Raw genomic sequence first — 20365 nt, 5'->3', positions numbered from 1 at the left:
GTAGGCCAGAAGTAGGTAGTCAGAGGCTGTTGTAGTTCTCTATGACGTCAACATAGATCAGTTCTTCCTCTTTCTTCTTCACTGTGTGACTTTTATCTTAATGGGCCTCATGTGATCACAAGGGGGCTGCTTCATCTCTCAGGCCCTCAAACCAGATGGACAGTAGAGAGAGAAGCAAGGAGAATGCCTCCATGAGGAAAGGAAAAATTTTGCAGGAATTCACAAGAGACTTATGCTTATGACTTAGTAAAAACTGTGTCACATGGCCACATTTAGCTGATGTGAAGCTGAGAAAAATGCATTTTTCTTCTGAGCATATTGTTTCACCAAAAACATTAGTAAGAAAGAAGAAGAAAATTGATATTTACTACACAACTCTCAATGGATCTGCTGTGGGAACAAGTTTTTGAGTACAAAAGTATCATAATCAAAGCAATGCTTCAGAAACATTTAAATGGCAGTTGAGAGGGAAAGAATTAAGGTTAAGTTTCATGCTACATGAACAGATGACAGAATATTACAGTGCAATTTAGTTATAGCCTGAATCAGGAAAATTGGTGGTAGAGAGAATAAAAGAAATGAACTCGGGTAATGTTGATGCGTCTCAGTGTCATATTGTATACGAAAGTGAAGGTGGAAGATGACTTTGGTGCAATTTTGAGATTTTTGAGCCTTTACAGGATGAACAACATACATAGATGAAGGGAGTGTTAAGAGAAGTATGGTAGTTAGAAGGAGTGTAGAGTTTGTCATGAAAGTGATGATGAGTTAACTTAGAAGACAACCAGGAGAAGAGGTTCAAAGGACAAATGAAAATAAAAAATCTATTTCTCAAAAAAGAACTTAGAACGGTCAATAAGATTTCATTTATTTCTTCATTCAGACAGCTGTCATTGCCACATGCTCAGGGAACAAACTGCACATCCTATATAATCTATACCATATAGGAGCTTCAGGTTGAGGGCAAGAGAAAAAATTAACAAATAATTATAATATTATGTAAAAAGACTTAGAGGAAAATGACTAGTAGGGCATTTAGCCAGATGGGATAGCATGAGCGCAGAATAGAGATGGGAAGCAGTGTGAAATGAATAGAAAAGAAGGCAGATGGTGGTAAAAGATGACATCAAAGAAGTAAGTAATCAGCAAATTACAGAGAGGCTAGTACTCCATGTTAAACAGTATCAAGTCACTGTAGGGTTGAAACTTGGGACCTAGGGTGACATATCAGATTTGACTCTAGATCACTTTGTCAGCTCTATAGAGGGAGAAGTCTGGAGTCAGGGATAGGGAACAGCTGGGAGTCTATTTCTATTGTGCGGTGTGAGAAAGTGAGACTCTCCCTTAAAACATGTTGAACTGTGGTATCAGTGAGATCATCACGTGGAGATGTTGGTGACAGCTAGATATCCAAATCTGCTGGACTGGAGGAAGAGATTTGAGAGTTGTCAGCATACGGATGGTCTTTGAAATCTTGAATGAGAAATAAATCCCCTTGAGAACCTGAATACAGTGAGGAGAGTGATAGCTAAAGATACTCTTTTGAAGATGACCAACATTTAAGGGATGGTTAGAAGAGAAAGCCCATAAAAGTAAAGTAAAAAGATAACTGGGAGAGTGCAATGTCATTGATGCCAAAGAAAGAATTAGTTTAAAGAAGGAGGGAGTGATTCACACACCCAAATATAGCAGATGAGTCTAGTAAAATAAGAACTGATCAATATCTGTTGAACTTGGCAAAGAGTGAATAAAAATAACAACAAAAGGGATGTCAGTAGGATGGTGAGCAGAAGCCATTCTATTTTGAATTCTGAGTTAATAGAAGGTGGAGAGATTGACTACCTGGGATGTTTGGGATAGTTGGACAGAAAGGTAACAGAGCAAAGGCGTAATGGGTCATAAAATAAAAATTGTTCAGGTGATCTGCCAGTGTTTAGACTGGATCTAAAACAAAGGCTGCATTTGATGAGTAAGATCATGGATTTTAAGATTTCAGAAATGAAGCATTTTAGATGATGACAAGACCCAAGGCATGGCTTTAAGTATAGGTAAAGAGAAGTCTAAACTTAGGTTTATGCGCTGAACTATCAGATTTAGAGAGTGCTGAGTTAAAATATTCAACTGCAAGTGTTGATTTACTTTTCCACAGAATTCTGACAGTTGTATATATTTTTAGGTGCATACGTGTTCATGATCACTTGGTATTATTTTTCCTTTAGATTTTAACCTTGAATTTTATATTGCTTAATATGAATACCACTACTGTGGATTTCCTTTTGGTTATATTTATGATACCTTTTTTAACCTTGTTTCAGCTTTTTCTGTTGTTTACTTTTAAGTGTGTCTCTTATAGACAAAATATTACAAAACCTTTTAAAAATCCAATTCAAGAAAGAGTTTCTCAATCAATATGTTAACTCATTTATATTCTTGTACTTACTTTGCTATTAGGATTTAACAGTTACAATTTCTTATGTTTTAAGTTACTATGCTTTCCGTTTCTTTGCCCTTTATTTTTCTGTCTTCCATTGGTCAGTTTTAATCTTCTTTTCTGTTTGTTACTTCTAATATTTTAAGAGTCATCATTATGTTTTTTTCTACATCTATATCCTTGTTTAACATTATATATGACATACTCTGAAGTAAAAATCTACCTTAGTATGGTCTCATCTCCTTGTTGTCACCCACCTTTCTGAATTGATATTTATAGAATTTATCTATGTATAGAATTCATGTATATATATGTACTTATCTATAGAAATATATATATAATTATTATGCATGTATGTCTCTCTCTACATATATCTAGAGTTACTTAGATCACAAACATTTTACTGTTCTTTACTCATTCTTTTGTTTTGTATCAGTTTCATGGTTTTATTTATCTTCTGACTGGAGTACTCCTTAAACTGTTTTTAAAAGGTATTTTTGCCTTAAAGTTTCTGAGTTTTTATATCCAAAAAGAATTTAATTTCATCCACATACTTAAAAGATACTTTGTTGGCTATAAATATGTAGGTTCAAAGTTCTTTACCTTTAATATTTCTAGTATTATCCCATTTTCTTCTTGCACTCAGTGTTGTTAAAAAGTTTTGTTCTTTTGTAAACCTTTATTTTCACATACCTGAAAACGTATAAATGTTTTCCTTTGTCCTTGAATCTTATACTTTCTATGCCTATTATCTCCATTTTTACTTTTGTCAAGAAATTTGCTCTTTCTTTGTATTGTTATGATCTTAATTTATTATTTTGAGGATGCTTACTTGCGGGTTTGTAATTCTTATTTTGTCTGATCTATTAATTCTGTTTCATCTGATACAAAATGGTGTGTTTATTGTCTTTTTAAAATAACAAATGGATTCTTGGGTTTTTAATTATGGAGATACTTAGAAGTTGTGAAGGTTTTAGGCTGGATTTTAGATTTTAACATCCATTAAGATAATGGTAAAACTGAAATTAGGGAAAAAAGTAGTCATGTAGGTAGATGACAGAAATGAGGGATAGTAGTGTTAAAGGCAAAGGCACAGCCTCCAAAGGAGGATGTTTCTCATATAACAAAGAAAAGTTTCTTTCTGGAATAAGGGAAACCTAAGCATGCTTTATAGTCAACATGAAAAATTAAACAGACCGCGTCATTTATGACGTAAGCTTCCAGAGAGAAAATAGATGAATGACTTATGTGTAACTTTTACTGAATCCACTCCAAGTATCCAAATGAAAAGCACTCCTCATAAATTATGTTTAGCAATCTTCTTTCCTCAAATCTTCTTCACATCTGTTCAGTACAAGGTTTTTGCCCGTTTAGTGGTAGAATATGAGTAAAATATCGCAAAATAAAAATTCAAGTTTAATAACAATCAATAATTTACTTAAAGAATTTCAGAGACTGGACCAAACAAAAGAAACAAAATATGCACATGTATTAACCTAGCTTCTTTAAAGATCTCTCTGTGCACAAGGATTTAACATCTGACCATGGCTAGAGCTACACCCTCCACTGTAGTACCCATGAACCACATGTGTCTGTTTGAGTTTAAAGTTAGTCCAAATTCAGTAACTTATTTATTTTTATTTTTTGGAGATGGGGTCTCACTCTGTCACCTGGGCTGGAGTGCAGTGGTGCGATCTCTGCTCACTGTAGACTCTGCCTCCGGGGTTCACGTGATTCTCCCACCTCAGCCTCCCAAGTAGCTGGGACTACAGGCACACACCACCACGCCTGGCTAATTTTTGTATTTTTCAGTAGAGACAGGGTTTCATCATGTTAGCCAGGCTGGTCTAGAACTCCTGACCTCAAGTGATCTGCATGCCTCAGCCTCCCAAAGTGCTGGGATTGCAGGTGTGAGCCACTGCACCCGGCCAAATTCAGTAACATTTAAAACAATTAAATGAAATTAAAATTTCAGTTTCGCAGTTACACTAACCACATTTCATGTATTTAGTAGTCATATGAGGGCATGTGGTTAGTTATTACTATTAATACATTGGTCATTTCAGATGTAGGACATTCCCATCATTGCAGAAATTTCTACTGGATACCACTGGCCTTGAGGATTCTGTGATGTCAGTTTCTTGCATACTTTTCCACTTCATCTCTAACCGCTCTTGCCTTTGCGCACTCTGCTCTATTCCCATTAGTGCTCATTCTTTCTCAAACATGTTGAACTTGTTCCTACTTTAGGTGTTTCTTATTGTTTTCCCAAGGATGACCCTTTCCCATGTTAATCTTATGTCTGTTCAAATGTCAGTAAATCTTCTCTGATGCGCTTTATAAAATAACAACCATTTTCATCAAGCCGTATCCTCTACCTGCTTTAATTTCCTCAGCCCACTATTTGTTATTAAGCTGTTTATGGGTCTGTTTCATTAAGACTTTGAGCTGCATAAGAGGAAGAATTTCCTGCTGTTGGCTATGGTAGCTCCAGTTCTAACCACAAGATCTCACAGTAAACATTGCTTAATTAATATTTGTTAAGATATGAATAATGTTCCTTATTTTTTCGAGTATCTTAGTAGAATTCTCTGAACACTCAATTCTCTTAAGTTCCTAGATATCTTGCTTTGAAGATAACATCAATAGAATTATAAAATTTTTTCCATATCTATCAGAGTGTACTCCTGACTGTATCTGCATATATCACGGGAAATTCACAGTACTATAGTTATATAAATAAAACATTCACAATATCTTTGAGTTTATATCACATTTAAAAATTTAACTAAATGGAATATGATGGAAGCAAAGAGAGCTAGAGCTAGAGCAGAGAGAGAGAAAGAGAGAGAGAGAGTAGCAACCATTTTTTTAAACATATAAACTTTAAAAATCTCCCCTAGCTAAAGTACGGAAGGGAAGTTTCTATTTTAGAAAAGAACTGAGAAAGGAAATAGAAAGCCAATGAGATTTGGACTATAGAGCCAAATTTCTAGGATGTCAGTCCTTCCTCCACCACTCACTCACTATATAACCTGGGACAAATTATTGAATTTTTTTCTCTCAGTTTCCTTTTCTATATAGCAAAGTACTCATTTCATAGAGTGATTGTAAGTATTAAATGAATGATGTATGTAAAGCACTTAGAAGCATGCCTGGTACATCTCATGCACTATAAAAGTGATTTTTATTGTTACTATTTAAAATGTTCATAATTATTGCTGTTTTTGTTATTGCTATTGCTATTACCTATTATTATTGGTCTTTAGAGAAGGTAGGATGAAATGTTTCCATCTCTTCTATATCTACAGGAATGTACTGGGTAATATTTAACCATGAATATTTAGATATCCACATGTAAGATGCAATCAGAATATTTTAAAAGAAAAATAAAGTTTGTAGAAAGTAATCTCTGTACATATTAACTATAGGGACCCTATCTGCCTTGAGATATTTCATGATAACCACTCTATTTATGTAGATACTGATTTCCAAGAGACTAGCCCAGGGTGATTTGTCAAGTTGTCACCTGTCAGCCTTTGGACACAAATGCAAGAAAAAGCAACAGACCAAAGATTGTCAGGATTCCTGCATTTTCAATGCTAAAGTAATCTGTGTTTTTATATATATATATATATATATATATATATATATATATATAATATTGAGGTTTTATATATATGTATATATAACCTCAATTTAAATTGTCTAAAAACTTTTAAAGATTGCTAGAATTTTTCTCTCTGTTTTCAGACTGAAGCACAACTTATATCATTATGTACAATATTCTAAATGTATTATATTTTGCTAGATGGAGGACGTTATTGAGGATATAATCGGTATGGAATCAAGTTTTAAAGAGGAAGGAGCAGACTCTCCTCTGCTAATGCAAAGAACAGTAAGTGCTTTCAGACCCAAGAAGGTCATTGAAACGGAAATAAATACACTCTGATAATAAAAAAATTTGATTAGCAACTGGTGCTTTTTTCTGCACTTTTTAAACAGACAGGATAAAAGATGAATACTAGAAAATATTTATTGGTGCAGAAAAAAAGGTTATCTAATGGTTGAAGAATATAGTGCTTGTACTAATCTCTCTCTCTGTCTCTGCGTCTATCTAATCCTATATACATGCATCTAACTATATATCTAATTTGCTAGCATTTTCTGCAAGGAATTTAATCTTTATATTTTCTATTTTAAGCACAGCAAGTAATCAAACACTCTTATAAGGTCATGACTAAATTTTGACTATTTTACCATGACTAATACAGCTTTCAGATTTAGAGGCTCTATACCTTTGTAGAAGAAAGAAAATATTACAACAATGAAAAATATAAATTTACTTCTAAGCCAATAGCCAGAGGTTAAAGTCAAATTGAAAAAGATAGAACAGGCCTCACCCTCCTTTAAAGTATGTAGAAAGACTTCTATGTTGAAATCAGTACAAATTCCTGCAATATGAAGGGATAGTGTATTATCTCCTATTTGCTTGCTATGCGCCTTCTGATTGTTCATTTATGAATCATAAAAATGTTATCTGTAAAGGGTGTATAAGCTCTTTCAACATATTTTGAAGGATTATTTTTGGTTTGTTTACAGTTTACAATCTTTTAGAGAACAGGAGAAAAAAGAATCTCAAAGATCGCAATTGAATTGTTACTTTAAATATTTAATTTAAAAAAGTGAACTCTGACTATATTGAGTTGTGGACTATTCATCTATAAGTCAATAGGCTTATTATTATGGATGGATGTTTTCAATTTAGGGCCTAGAAAAAAATGGTGGAAGCATCCCTTTTTTCTGTATCAATTCTTCAGTAGACTATCTAATGAGAGAAGTGTCTCTTTCTCCTTTTCTCTAGTATGCAGGACCTCCACACAGTGCTAGTCAAGTCACCAATACTAACTCTACCTGCTAAATATCAGATGAGGTTTCAAATCTAGTTTTTGTTGCAGGATTTTTTTTCAGTTTTCATTTTTTTAAATATAGAATGATGACTCTACCTTTTTTCTCTTCAGATTTCAAGTAGCATAGTGACATGAAAACTAATTCTCTAGATACATTTGATATTAATGCTAATATCTCCCTTTCTAATTTCACAGCATGAGGATCCTATTTTCTTAACCAATATTCAACTTCTGAGCTTGAGGAAATGATACTAATTTCCTGCAGTCTTCTCTTCTTTGTACATGGTACTTACTTCATTGAAATTGTATACTGAAACATTCTCTGTCAAATTATCTACTTGTTTTGTAGAGTCTTTGTAGAATGGTTTACTCAGTAAAAAATTGGTGATGAATTTCATTGGGAATATGCGTTTGATATACAGAATGTACTTTTAAATAGATGGATACTACTGGCCTAAGTGTATTTACATAAAGAAATATCTGCTGTTAACTAACCAAAGATTATTGATAATTTAGATCCACATGTAAAACAAAGCAGTTCAATTAACCAAATATTTACTGAATACTTGTTATATGTAAAGCATAATATTCACACAATATGAGACTGCAAGTTGAGTGAGGCACAATTCACATGTCAAGAGATGGCAATATAATGGGGTAGCACAATGAGTTGTACCTGAGAGTCAGGGCGGGAAAGAATGTGGAACTTGGGTCAAACCCATTTCTAGTCCAGACATTGTGCAAATCACGTAACCTGCCTTTGCTTTGGTATCTATTTTTGTAGTATGGGAATAATTTAAAATATTGGTCTCTGAAGGCTGTTTTAATTGATATCTTATAGACTACATGTGTTCATTTTGAATGCTAGTCAGAGATTTGCTCTGCAGCTCAAATGAAGGAGAAACCATGCGAAAGTGAGAATTTTTGGAAGTCCTTTAGAAAGAGGTGATGTTTGAAATATAGTTATGAAGTACTGTATAGTTAAGATTTTAAGAGATAGACATGAAGGCAGAAAAGTAGCAAGTTAAGAGAACAACATAAGGCAAGAAGTGAGAAAAAAGAGAATGTACAAGAATAGCTGGTAGAATAGGGGTAGGAAACTCTGAAGGATTTTTATAGTTTATGTAGATAAAAGCAAAGACTTGTTAGATTCAGAAAAAAGCTTTGAGTAAGTATATTAGCCAGTGAACTTTTGGTTGCAGGTGGTTAACCTGACTCATAAGGGGCTTAAGCATGAAAGGAATTTATTGGTTCATGCCATCTAAAAATCCCTAAGTAATATTGTATGTGGGCATCCCTTTGTAAATTTGTCTCTGTTTTCTTCTGTGCTGGCTTTATTCTCAGCCATTGAACAGACACTGTCATAGCCTATTCCCAGCCATGCATACACTTTTTTCTTGCTAACCTAGTTTTTTTTCAGACATCCATTCCTTCACAAGAAAGAGGAAGTTTCTGATTAATTTAAACCAATTCTGGTGGCCCCATTTCCCTTGCCAGAGATTGTTTTAAGAATGGGCTTGTGCTGCAATTCTGGCAAGTTGAGCAGGATACTGAGACCTGCTTGGAAGTTTTCTTCAGTCTGTAATTTCAAGAAAGAGAAGGCTTTTTGCTTCTCCATGATTTATGGGGCTTCTGTAGCCTTTTTTTTTTTTTCCCAAAAGGTAGATAAAGTGAGGAAAAACAAAAGAAACAAAGGGAAAGAGAAAATCAACAGATATGGAAAGAAATGCTGCTTATATGCCCCTGGAGAATTATTTTGCCTATGGATATGTAAGGGTTTTTTTTTTCTTTATTTTATAAGCCAATTGTATCAGGATTTTCTGATTCTCAAAAACAAATGCATCCTAATGGAAACATTCAGTTAGTATGGGATACCTAAGAGGAAGTGTTTTTCTTCTTAGTTCCAGTTAAAGCTCTGGGATAATGGAGCAGCTTCTGTCACATATCTATTTCTAAGCCAATGTCTCTGGGTCTTGGGCCTACCCTAGAGCTGTGGCTTGAACAGCCCTCCACAACAAATTGCCCAGACTAAGAGTGAGAACCAAGAAAGCAGTAGTCGTTACCCAAGCAAATGTGAATGGATTCTAGTCAGGCTAAATTAACAGATGTTTATTAAAATAAGGTTCAAAAATGAGAATATTTACCAATAATTATTATTATGTTTACCTACTATATGACATGGGTTGTCTGCGTTAGTCCATTTTACATTTCTATAAAGGAATACCTAAGGCTGGGTACTTTTTAAAGAAAAGGGGATTATTTGCCTCACGGCTCTGCAGACTGTATACGTGAAGCATTACCCTGGTATCTGCTTCTGGTGAGGGCCTCAGGAAGCTTTTAGTCATGGCAGAAAGGAAGGGGAGCCAGAGTGTCACATGGTGAGAGAGGGAGCAAGAGAGAAGGGAGAAGTTGCCATGCTCTTTTAAATAACTAGCTCCCATGTGAATAATTGTCCTAGTTCATTATCTAAAGCTAGCCCTACCATTTGTGTCTGGGATCCCTTCCAAAGGACTTTTCTTCTCTAAATAGCTCCTCCTTCTAGATCATGAATATATGCTGATCTACTGGATTATAAATATCAGCATTTATCAGTCTTTAATAACACTCACTAAAAGCAAACCTAACCAAACAGCACCCTTTAAACACATTTCCTCTCTGGCTACTAGGCTATTTCGTGACTCCTTTACATACAGACACAAAAAAACTCACTGCCCCCATTTTCTCCCTGCCTCAACTTCCTTCCCTCTCATTCTTTCCTCCCCAATAGGGCTTTTGTCCTCACAATTCAAAAAGGGCTCTGAAAACCAATCAATAGCAAACCAATAGCAAGCCAATCAATAGCAGTCAACAGCAAACTAATCCAGTAGCAAATTCTCCATTGTCACCTGACTTGGCTCCTCAGTGGCATTTGACATGGTTGACCACTTCCTTCTTCTTGAAGAGCTATCTGGGGTTCTGTGGATTCTCTGATTTTTCACTCATTTTACTGGTTCTTTTTCTTCTCACAGATGTCTAAATTCTGGAGTGTCCTAAGGCTCAGTCTTTGGTCCTCTTTTCTCATATATCAATACATGCCCTATAGGTAACATCAACACATCTCTAGCCTAGATCAATCCCCTATATGCCAGACTTATATATTCTACTGCTTACTTGATATCTTTTGTGGTTCTAACAGGTATCTTAAACATAGCATGGCTGAAAAGAAGTCCTCCCTCCAAAATCTGCTTTTAGTTGATGTGAAAGAAACAAACAAAAATGGTCATTCTTTGCTTTTCTCTCTCTTACTCCCATACTCACATCTATCAATATGTTTTTGTAATCCACATCCAAGATTTCCAGAATCTCACAGGTTCCTATCATGTCCTCTTGTAAAACAGGTTCCATCATCTCTCCCTACAGCCACAGGCTCTGACCTAGCTTTCCTGCTACATTTTGTTCCCTTACAGCTGTTCTTCACAGAGCAGGCAGAATGATCTTCCTAAAGAAATAATCAGATCCTGTTTCTCCTTGCTTAACATTTTATTAACTTTCTGAAATATTCAGAATATAATCCAGACACTTTATTATAGTAAGCACTTCCCTTTGACTTCAGGGTCTGGATTCAATGGCATCCTTTCTCGTCCCTAAACATGACAGGAATATTATCATCTTACAACCATTGCACTTCCTTTGCTTAGTTTGGAATGCTTTTGTCTCAAATCTTTGCGTGATTACCTCTTTATGATTCAGATCTTTAGTCAATGTCAGCTTGTCAAAGGGGCCTTTCACAATTACCCTAACTCCATGACTCCTCAAATCAATGTCTTATTTTATTTACCCTCTGACTTATGAGTAGTGTAACACAAATGATCTTCTTTATTACTGCATTTACCTATTTATTCTATGCTTCCCCCTGTAGAATGCAAACCCCTTGAAGACAGGGATTTTGTCTGTCTCATTTACTGCTGTGTCTCTGGAGCCTAAAACAGTAGCCTGTTTTGTTGTTGTTAGTACCCAGCATAGTGACTAACACATCACAGGTGCTCAGCAAATGCATGTTAAATAAATGACTAAAATTCACACATAGTATTGAAATAATTGTTTTCATTATAATTCCTATTCAGGAATACTTTATTCTTGTTGCAGTAGCATGGTACTACTGCAACAAGAATAAAGACAACAATAATAATAGCTACCATGCATTGGTTACTTACTAGGTGCCAAGAATTATGCAAAATACTTTTAGTGAAAAACTACATTTAATTTCACAACAAACCTATGAGATAGAGACTGTTATTGCCTATTAAAATTTTACAAATGAGGAAAGAAGCTTAGAGAGTTCAGTAACTTGCCCAAGTTCATATAGTTAATGAATGGCAAAGTAGGGCCTTGAATCCAGCCCTGCATGAAACCAGTGCAACTATCCTACCCATTCTGCTGTGCCAGCGGTCTCAGGGAAGTAGCCATTTCATAGAACTATAGAATCCTATGATTTGAAGGGGTCTGAGACAGATCTTATCATCTGGCACACTCCAGCTGAATGATTGCTTAGCCTCTGAGTTTAGATCTGTGTATTATTTACACCCATTGGTCTTAGTTTCACCCCTTTCTTTCAGAGACGTGGTTGTGCATAGTAACTCATTTCTTTTAACATATATAGGTATTTTTTCAATCAAGTGTCTGTAAATGCTGGTGGCATTTGGTAGTCTAAGTAAACTGTTATAGTTCAAGATCATTCCAGAGACGAGGAATGAGTAAATATTAACAACCCCCTGTGCTTGGTTGGAACTTGAAAGGACTGCATAACATCAGTGAGCAAGCTTTTGTCAATCACAATCTAGACAAGATTAGTCTTAAAGTCCAAAGAAGAACCAAAGTTCACTTTAGTGTAGAAGTTTCCGCGCAGTTCTCTTGGTTATTGTTTGCAAGTTTAAGGAAAAGAAAATGATGAAGGAGAAAGAGAAAACCATTGCTATTGTGAAGGTTATAGACACTTCAAAGTTAAAACTGGTGAGCAAGTATATTTTGGAATTCTTTCAGTGTTTGGAGATGAAACCACCTTAAATACTGAATTTAAACTTTATAAACTTATGGTCAATAAAATAAGATATGTAAACATTGAGCTTTGAAACGCATAAAATATATTCTGCTGTATTGACAAGCGTGCTTACTTACAAGATTATTTTTAGTGCTCTGGACTATAGTAAAAAATTATAACAGTATATTTAATAAAAAATATTCAAACTCCTGTTTATTATTACTTTTTAATCAAAAGATGAGGGTTTCAAACTAATTGTTGCAGTGTTTACATTAAATTAATTGTTTTTATTTATTACTAAATAGGTCATATGTATATAATATGCATGATGCAAAAGTATTTATAAATTATCATTCTTTGTTTTGTATTTTATCTTTTCTATTATTGTATATAGTCACATATTGTATTTCCAGATAATCTGCCACTATATGTATAAACCAGCTCACCAAGGACAGGGGATCTCCTATTCCAGCTCAACACATTATATTTACATATGTCATAATAGGACAAAAATAATAACAGCAATAACACAGTGGGATTTCTCTATTCAGTGCATGTCATTTAAACTGTATACCTCTGCTTTAGTAGCAAAGAAAACAAATTTAGAGGAATATTAATGGTGTGTGTCCTGAAACTATAAAGACCTTGTTTATTGCATCTACATTAATAAACACCCAAAAGGAAAGACAATAATCTTTCAAACGCCAATTTTTTGCGTGCATTGTGCACTCTAGGCTCTCCTACAGTGATCCTCTTTATACATGAAGTTTATTTTCCTTTTATGTCTACAATTATTCTATCTAATCTTTTACCATGTTAGGGTCACAATGAATGTTTTCACAAAAAAACACAATATAGGATCCAAACAACTCAAAATACTCCCTCAGTTTCCCTTGACACTCATATTAAATATATGGTAGTGCACAGACACATATATGTAAGGTATTTTTTTCCTTTTATTATCTCTACTAATTAATTATCTGGAAATATAATATGTGACTATATATAAGACTTTTTTACATTTTTGTATTTATAATGAAATTATCTAGGACATTATATATATGTATATGTATATGTATATACACATATGTATGCCAAAGATTCTTAGCTTTACATATATAATCCATTTTCAGGAACATGGTAAATACATACTATAATGCCTTTTCTCTTGCTGAGTGAATAAAAATGGAGAAAGATAAAACAATTAATTTAAATTCAATTAGAAAATGTATTGCAAGTTTGTTAGCCCCATGTGATTAGGGTGAAAGGAAAAATAAACCAGGCTGGCCTGAGGAGGAGTGCTGAAGAGGGCTTTCCCAAAGTTGAGCCTTAGATTTGGATGCTTATTGAAGGAATGGGGACATTGGTAGTGCAGAAAACAGCAGTGGAAAAGAATAAAACTGAGAAAAATTAAATCCAATGCCTTGTAACTTTTTTTAGTACTCAAAACACTTAAGACTAAAAGTTTTAAAGGCAAGGCCCTTCTACCTATAGGGTAGATAATAAAGAATCCAGACATTGTGTTAGACATTCCTTGGTTTGAATCCAAGCTCTCTACTTCTTTATAAAGCTATATGATCATGAAATGATGATTTCATTTCTTAGAGCTTTAATTATTTTATGTTTAAAATGACAATTATAATACTAGAGTTGTTGTAAAGATTACTTGAGATATAGTTATTTAAATTATTATTATGAAATATGCTTGTTTTAGTACCTGGTATGTAATAAATACTCAGCTGTCTATGACATAGCATGTGTGTCAGGATCATGCTTGTATTTTATTATCTTCTTAAAAAAATTCCCCATATATAAATTCACAGATTCCTTGCAGTAACATTCTTCCCCCTCACACCCTCCCTCCCGCTAGGGTTTGAAGTCTATTGTTGAGAGCCATGGGCACAGTATGTTTACATGTGGTGGTAAGAAATCTTTCATCTTGAGAGTAGTGGGAAATAATGTCGAATAGAGAAAGTGGGGCCATGCAGCAAGATTTTGAAAACTAAACGCAAGAATTTGGGCTTAATACATGAGTTAAGGCAGAAAGATTTTAGATTTCAAATTTTTTGACTGGGAGAAAGCAGAAGGAAGTTGTATTTTTAAACTATGAGTTAGTCTGGGAGGGGTAGTGGTAGTTAATTGAGAGAGATGAAGAAATACTAGTGGCGGGGAACATAATTTAGGCTTAGGGCTGTGAGAATCTTGAAATATGAGAATAGGGAAGAATTTTCAAACTGAGAAATAGCTCTTAAAAAAAGTCATATCTGAGTGATAGATCAGATATAAAATATGAAGAGGGAAGAGGCCAAAACAGTAGAAAAAGCATATGTGGAATTCAGGTCAGGTTATTTATGTTGTCCTGTATTTGTCCTGATAAGAATAGATGGATATATGAACATTTTCAGAGGTTAATTTTACTTAGATGTTTCTACAATAATTTTGGACACAGATTTTATTTTCTTATAGAGCAGCACTGATTTTAAACAAAGACAAAGCTATATTTTTCTAGGGTTATGAAAACATGTATTGTCTCAAAAATATGTTGCCAATGCACTGAATTTGAATAAAAATTTCACTGTCTTTTCTTCCAGACTTAAAATTGCAATTTGGAGACATTAGTAACTTCAACTAAAAAAAAAAAAAAAAAAAAAAGGCGCTATTTTGATAAAATGTGAGACAAATGCACACGATTCCTTATCCTAACAGTAAGCAAATGTGTAATGGAAACTTTGATCCATAAGCATTCCATTTAGAGGATAAGGATATACGGTAACCAGTGTTTCACAATTTTGTATATAATCATTCTACATGTAATTAAATCAGCATCTTTACACAGTAGTAGAGTAGGAGATTAAGAGTAACAAATTTGATGAACAGAATCAATACCTAAGCCTGAAGAGGTAGGAAAAATTCCCTTTAAGAAGCTATTAGAAGTGGTAGAATTTTTGTAGGTAAGAAATATTATGTCAAACTATTTACTGGTCTTATCCAAAAAAGTTTATGAAACATATACCTTATGTGTAGAATTACTTTCATATCAACATCAGTTAAAACTTAATTAATTTAAAACTATACAGAAAACTCCAGTTAGGCATTTAAAAAGAAAATCTGGCAGCATTGTGAAATTGTTACTGTCATTTCTACAGTTGTTACCACACTTGACAACAATGGCCTTGTCTGTTCTTTCTCCTTTGCTAGTCTACCATGCACTGGGCTAAGAAAACATGATCAACTTGTTTTTCTTAGTTGTTTTTAACTTTGTATATATAAAGGATATCAAGCTGTGTGTGACATTTTGTAACTTAAATGTTTTCTCTTAATACTATATTCTGTATGAAGAGATAGACTGATACTGTAAACATAGCACTTTTCTTCTCTTACCTTATTACCTTGGCTAGAATTTCAGATACAGAGTTGAATGTCAAAAGGAATGATTTTGATGGGAATAATTAATTAGGATGTTTGCCTTAAAGTTTCAGACATATTATTTATCAAATTAACAAAATTCTATTCCTAATAAACTGAGTTTTATAATAAATGGGATTAACTTTTATCAAATGCTTTTTCTGAATTTGTTGAGATGATCATAGATTCTTTTTCTCTTTTAAATTATAAAATACACTTATGGGAAATCAAACTTGATGGTGGCAAATTATCTTATTTATAGCTTTTGAATTCAAAGTGTTAATAATATTTTGCTAAATATTTATAATAATGAGTGAAATGGGCCTATAATTTTTCCTCCTCTAATGTCTTTGTATGATTTTGGTGTCAGTGAATTGGGACATATTCCCACTTGCCTTTAAAGTTGTTTGGAAGCATTTTTACAAAATGGCATGATATATTTCTTGAAAATATGATACTTTTCCCCATAAAAGTATCTAGTTCAGATATTTTCCTTGTGAAGTATGTTTAAAGTTTCTTTGATTCTTCAGTAATCATAATACGATTACCACTATTAATTACTTCTTCAGTCAGTAATTACATTTACTAAGTAATATTTTTCTAGAAAATTTTGCATTTTGTCTAAGCATTTACAATCAATGGCAAATTTTGTCAACTGTGAACATAGATCATTTCACTTATTTATTTCCAATGTGGGTAGCTTTTGTTACCTTTTTTTGCCTAATTATTCTGGCTAAAACTTACAATGCTATGTTGAAGAGAAGTAGTGAAAATAGGCATCCTTATCTTGCTCCCTGTTGGTAGTATATCCCATTATGTTTTTATATTGGGGTAAAATATAAGTAACATAAAATTTACCATTCTAAACATTTTTAAGTGTACAATTCAAAGGCATTAAGTACATTCATAATGTGTAACCATCACCACTATCCATTTCCTAAACTTTATCAATATCCCAAACAAAAACTCTGTACTCATTAAACAATAGCTCCCCTTATCTCTGAATCTCCAGATCCTGATAACCTTTGGTCTACTTTCTGTCTCTATGAATTTCACTATTCTAGGTACCTCATATAAGTAAAATAATACAATATATATCCTATTGTGGTTGGCTTATTTCACTTAGCATAATTTTTTCAAGTTTCACCCATGTTGCAGCATTCATCAGAATTTCATTCCCTTTTAAGCCTATTCCATTATGTGTATACACCACATTTTGTTTATTCATCTGTTGATGGACATTTGACTATTGTAAATAATGCTAATATGAACACTGGTGTACAATTATCTGTTTAAGTCCCTGCTTTCAATTCCTTTGGATACATACTTAGAAGTGAAATTACTGGATCATATGTTAATTCTATACTTACCTTTTGAGGAACTTCCATACTTCTTTCCACAATGGCTGCACCATTTCACATTCCCACCAGCACTCCTGAATTTTTCTTTTGATTTTAGCCATCCTAATGAGACTGAAGTATTACATGGTGGCTTTGATTTGCATTTTCCTAATGACTAGTGATATTGGGCATCTTTTCATGTGCTTATTGGCCATTTGTATATATCTTAATTGGAGAAATGTCTATTCAAGTCTTTTACCCATTTTGAAAATTGGGTTGTCATCATTCTAAGCAAACTATCACAAGGACAGAAAACGAAACACTGCATGTTCTCACTCAGAAGTGGGAGTTGAACAACGAGATCACATGGACACAGGGTGGGGAATATCAAACACCGGGGCTGGTCAGGGAGAGGGGGAGTAGGGGAGGGATAGCATTAGGAGAAATACCTAATGTAAATGACAAGTTTATGGGTGCAGCAAACCAACATGGCACATGTATACCTATGTAACAACCTGCACGTTGTGCATATGTACCCTAGAACTTAAAGTATAATAAAATAAATAAATGAAATTGGGTTGTCGTTTTTGTTGTTGAGTTTAAGATTTGCTTATATGTATATATTCTGGATCTTAATCTCTTAAGAAATACATGATCTGCTAGTAGCTTCTCCCCCTGTGAGGGTTGTTTTATAGATTTTTTTCTTATGTTTATGTATTTGATCCATTTTGAGTTAATTTTTGTATGTGGTGTTAGGTAAACATCTAACTTCATTCTTTTGCATGACGATAGCCAGTTTTTCCAACACCATTTGTTGAAAATAATTCCTTTCCCCACTGAGTGGTCTTGGCACCTTTGTCAAAAATCATTTGACCATAAAATAGAGAGTTTATTTCTGGACTTGCTATTGTACTCCCTAGGTCTATATATCTTATTGTCAGACTCACACTAGCACATATTTAGATAACTGCAGCTTTGTAATAAGTTTTGAAATCTAGAAGTGTGAGTGCTCCAACTTTGTTCTTTCACAAGATTGTTTTGATTCTGCAGGGTCCCTTGAGATTTCATGTGAATTTAAAATGCATTTTTCTATTTCTTTAAAAAATGCAGTTGGAATTTGATAAAAATTGTATTGAGTTTTAGACTGCTTTAGATAGTATTGCAATGTTACAATATTATTTCTTTTCATCCATGAACACAAAATGCCTTTCCACTTATTTATGATTTATTTCATTTCATTCAGCAGTATTTTTTAGTTTTCAGTGTATAAGCCTTTCTCTTCTCCAGTTAAGTTTATTCCTAAGTATTTCATTCCTTTTGATGCTATTTAAATGGAATAGTTTTCTTAATTTCTTTTTCAGTTTGTTCATGGTTCATGTGTAGAAATGCAACTGATTTTTGAGCTAATAAATGAATTCAGCTAAGCTGCAGTACATAAAATCAGCACACAGTTTGATGGTGTATGTGCGTGTGTGCATGTGTGTGTGTAAGTGTAGAATCTTAGGGAGGGTTTTCTTAATATGAGATCGTGTCAACAGTTAGCAGAGATCATTTCATTTATTCCTTTCCAATATGGATAGCTTTTGTTACTTTTTCTTGCCTAGTTATTTTCACCTAAACTTACAATACTGTGTTGAATAGAAGTAGTGAAAAAAGGCATCCTTATCTTGCTCCTAAGCTTAGTGGAGAAACTTATTACCTTTTAAATCTAACATACTGTTGTTACTTTCTCCTTTCATTTGAAATGTTATTCGTTTAATCAGTTTTGCCAGAAGCATGCCAATCTTGTTAATTTTTTTTTCAAACAAAAACAAGCTTTGGTTTATGAATCTATCGGTGTATTGTTTTGTTCTTCACTGATTTATGGCCTTATTATATTATCTATTCTAGTTTCTTTGGATTTATTTGGTTATTTCCCCTTTTTTTAAAAGAATGATGGTTAATTTATATAAGTCAAAAATGAATCTAGTTTTATCATTTATTATTTAAGGCTATGAATTTTCTTTAAAGCATTGTTTTGCCATATTCTAGACATTTTTACATGTGTTTTATCTCTGTTGTATTTTAAAATTCCAGTATGATTTCATCTTAAACTTTGAGGTTTTTAGCAATTTTCTAAAATTTCAAAATATTTTGGCAATCAGATACTCTATGAAATGTGTTGAGGGTTTCTTTTGACTGAGCACCTAGTCAGTTTTTGTATATGTTCCATATGTACTTGAGAAAACTGTATTCACTATTTCTTCATGTAAAACTATATGCCAGTCTATTGGGCTGAGATTTAACATTTATTGTTCCAATCTTCTATAGCATTACTGATTATTTTTGTCTGCTTGACTTTTCAAAAATGAGGAGATGTGTGTTAAAGTCTTCCACTATTTTGGTGTATTTATTCATTTCCCCTTGTAGTTCTAAACATTTTGTTTCACATATCTGGAGGTTACTTTATTAGGAGCACACATGCTTGTAATTGTTATACCTTTTAGGAATAGTGACTCATTATCCCTAATAATTTTTTAAGCGTGAAAGCCCTTTTTCTGATATTAATATAGCTACATCAGTTTCCCCATGGATATCATCTGCTGGATATGTGTTTTTCCATTCTTTAAGTTTTAATCTTAATGTGTCCTTTTACTGTGTGGATATGTCTCTTGTAAGATACTTGTATCTAGTTCCTGTTTTTTTACTTTATCTGTCAACCCTTTACCTAGGGAGTCTGACCTGTTTAGATCAATTATTATTATTGATATGTTTTCACTTGCTCTTCTTATCTTAATTCATTTTTGTGCCCCATTTTTAAGTTTCTCCTTAATACATTCTTACCACTTTCACATCCTTTGGCTTCCCTGCAACAGCAACCCAATTATGCTGATATTATCTAGATCGAGTTACATGGTTATGTGTTTCACTCAATCTTTGATCTTGGATCCACTGCCATTATTTATTCCACAATCACTTTACCAAGATATTCGATCAATTTTATTTTATATTTTTGAGCATATTCTTTAAATATCTCTACTTATTTAAGCATTTCACCCCAACTTTTTCCAGTGTTAGTCTTTATGGGATGAACTTTCTTAAGCATTGTATGCTTAAGAATATTTTTTATCATGGCCTCATGTGTGAATGACGTTTGAGCTGGATATAAAACTATAAAACTTCATTTTATTTTCTTTCAATGTTTTAAAATACAGATTTGTTTTATTTTTCCATTCAGTTTTGCTACTGAAAAGTCTTATATTAATTGGACTTTTGTTCTTTG

The 20365-nt window shown here is 33.4% G+C and overlaps 1 protein-coding gene across 20 annotated transcripts in view; it reads left to right on the top strand.

Annotated features, from left to right (window-relative positions):
- Positions 1-20365, top strand: part of TFEC (transcription factor EC) — a 226521-nt gene that overhangs the window by 179688 nt on the left and 26468 nt on the right. For 18 of the 20 annotated variants that reach the window (XM_055347455.2, XM_055347453.2, XM_055347462.2 and 15 more), the window contains one exon: positions 6243-6329. The exons of 1 other annotated variant lie outside the window; for it this stretch is intronic. In XM_055347455.2, coding sequence (XP_055203430.1) covers positions 6243-6329 — 87 coding nt within the window. Of the gene's footprint in view, positions 1-6242; positions 6330-9063; positions 12331-20365 lie in introns of those variants that run through there. One more of the 20 variants, XM_004046083.5, reaches the window with a different exon arrangement.

Source organism: Gorilla gorilla, chromosome 6 (genome assembly GCF_029281585.2).
Source record: "Gorilla gorilla gorilla isolate KB3781 chromosome 6, NHGRI_mGorGor1-v2.1_pri, whole genome shotgun sequence".
NCBI lineage: Eukaryota > Metazoa > Chordata > Mammalia > Primates > Hominidae > Gorilla > Gorilla gorilla.
The sequence above is the reverse complement of the archived record's forward strand: the minus strand, read 5'-3'. Positions and strand labels throughout refer to the sequence as shown.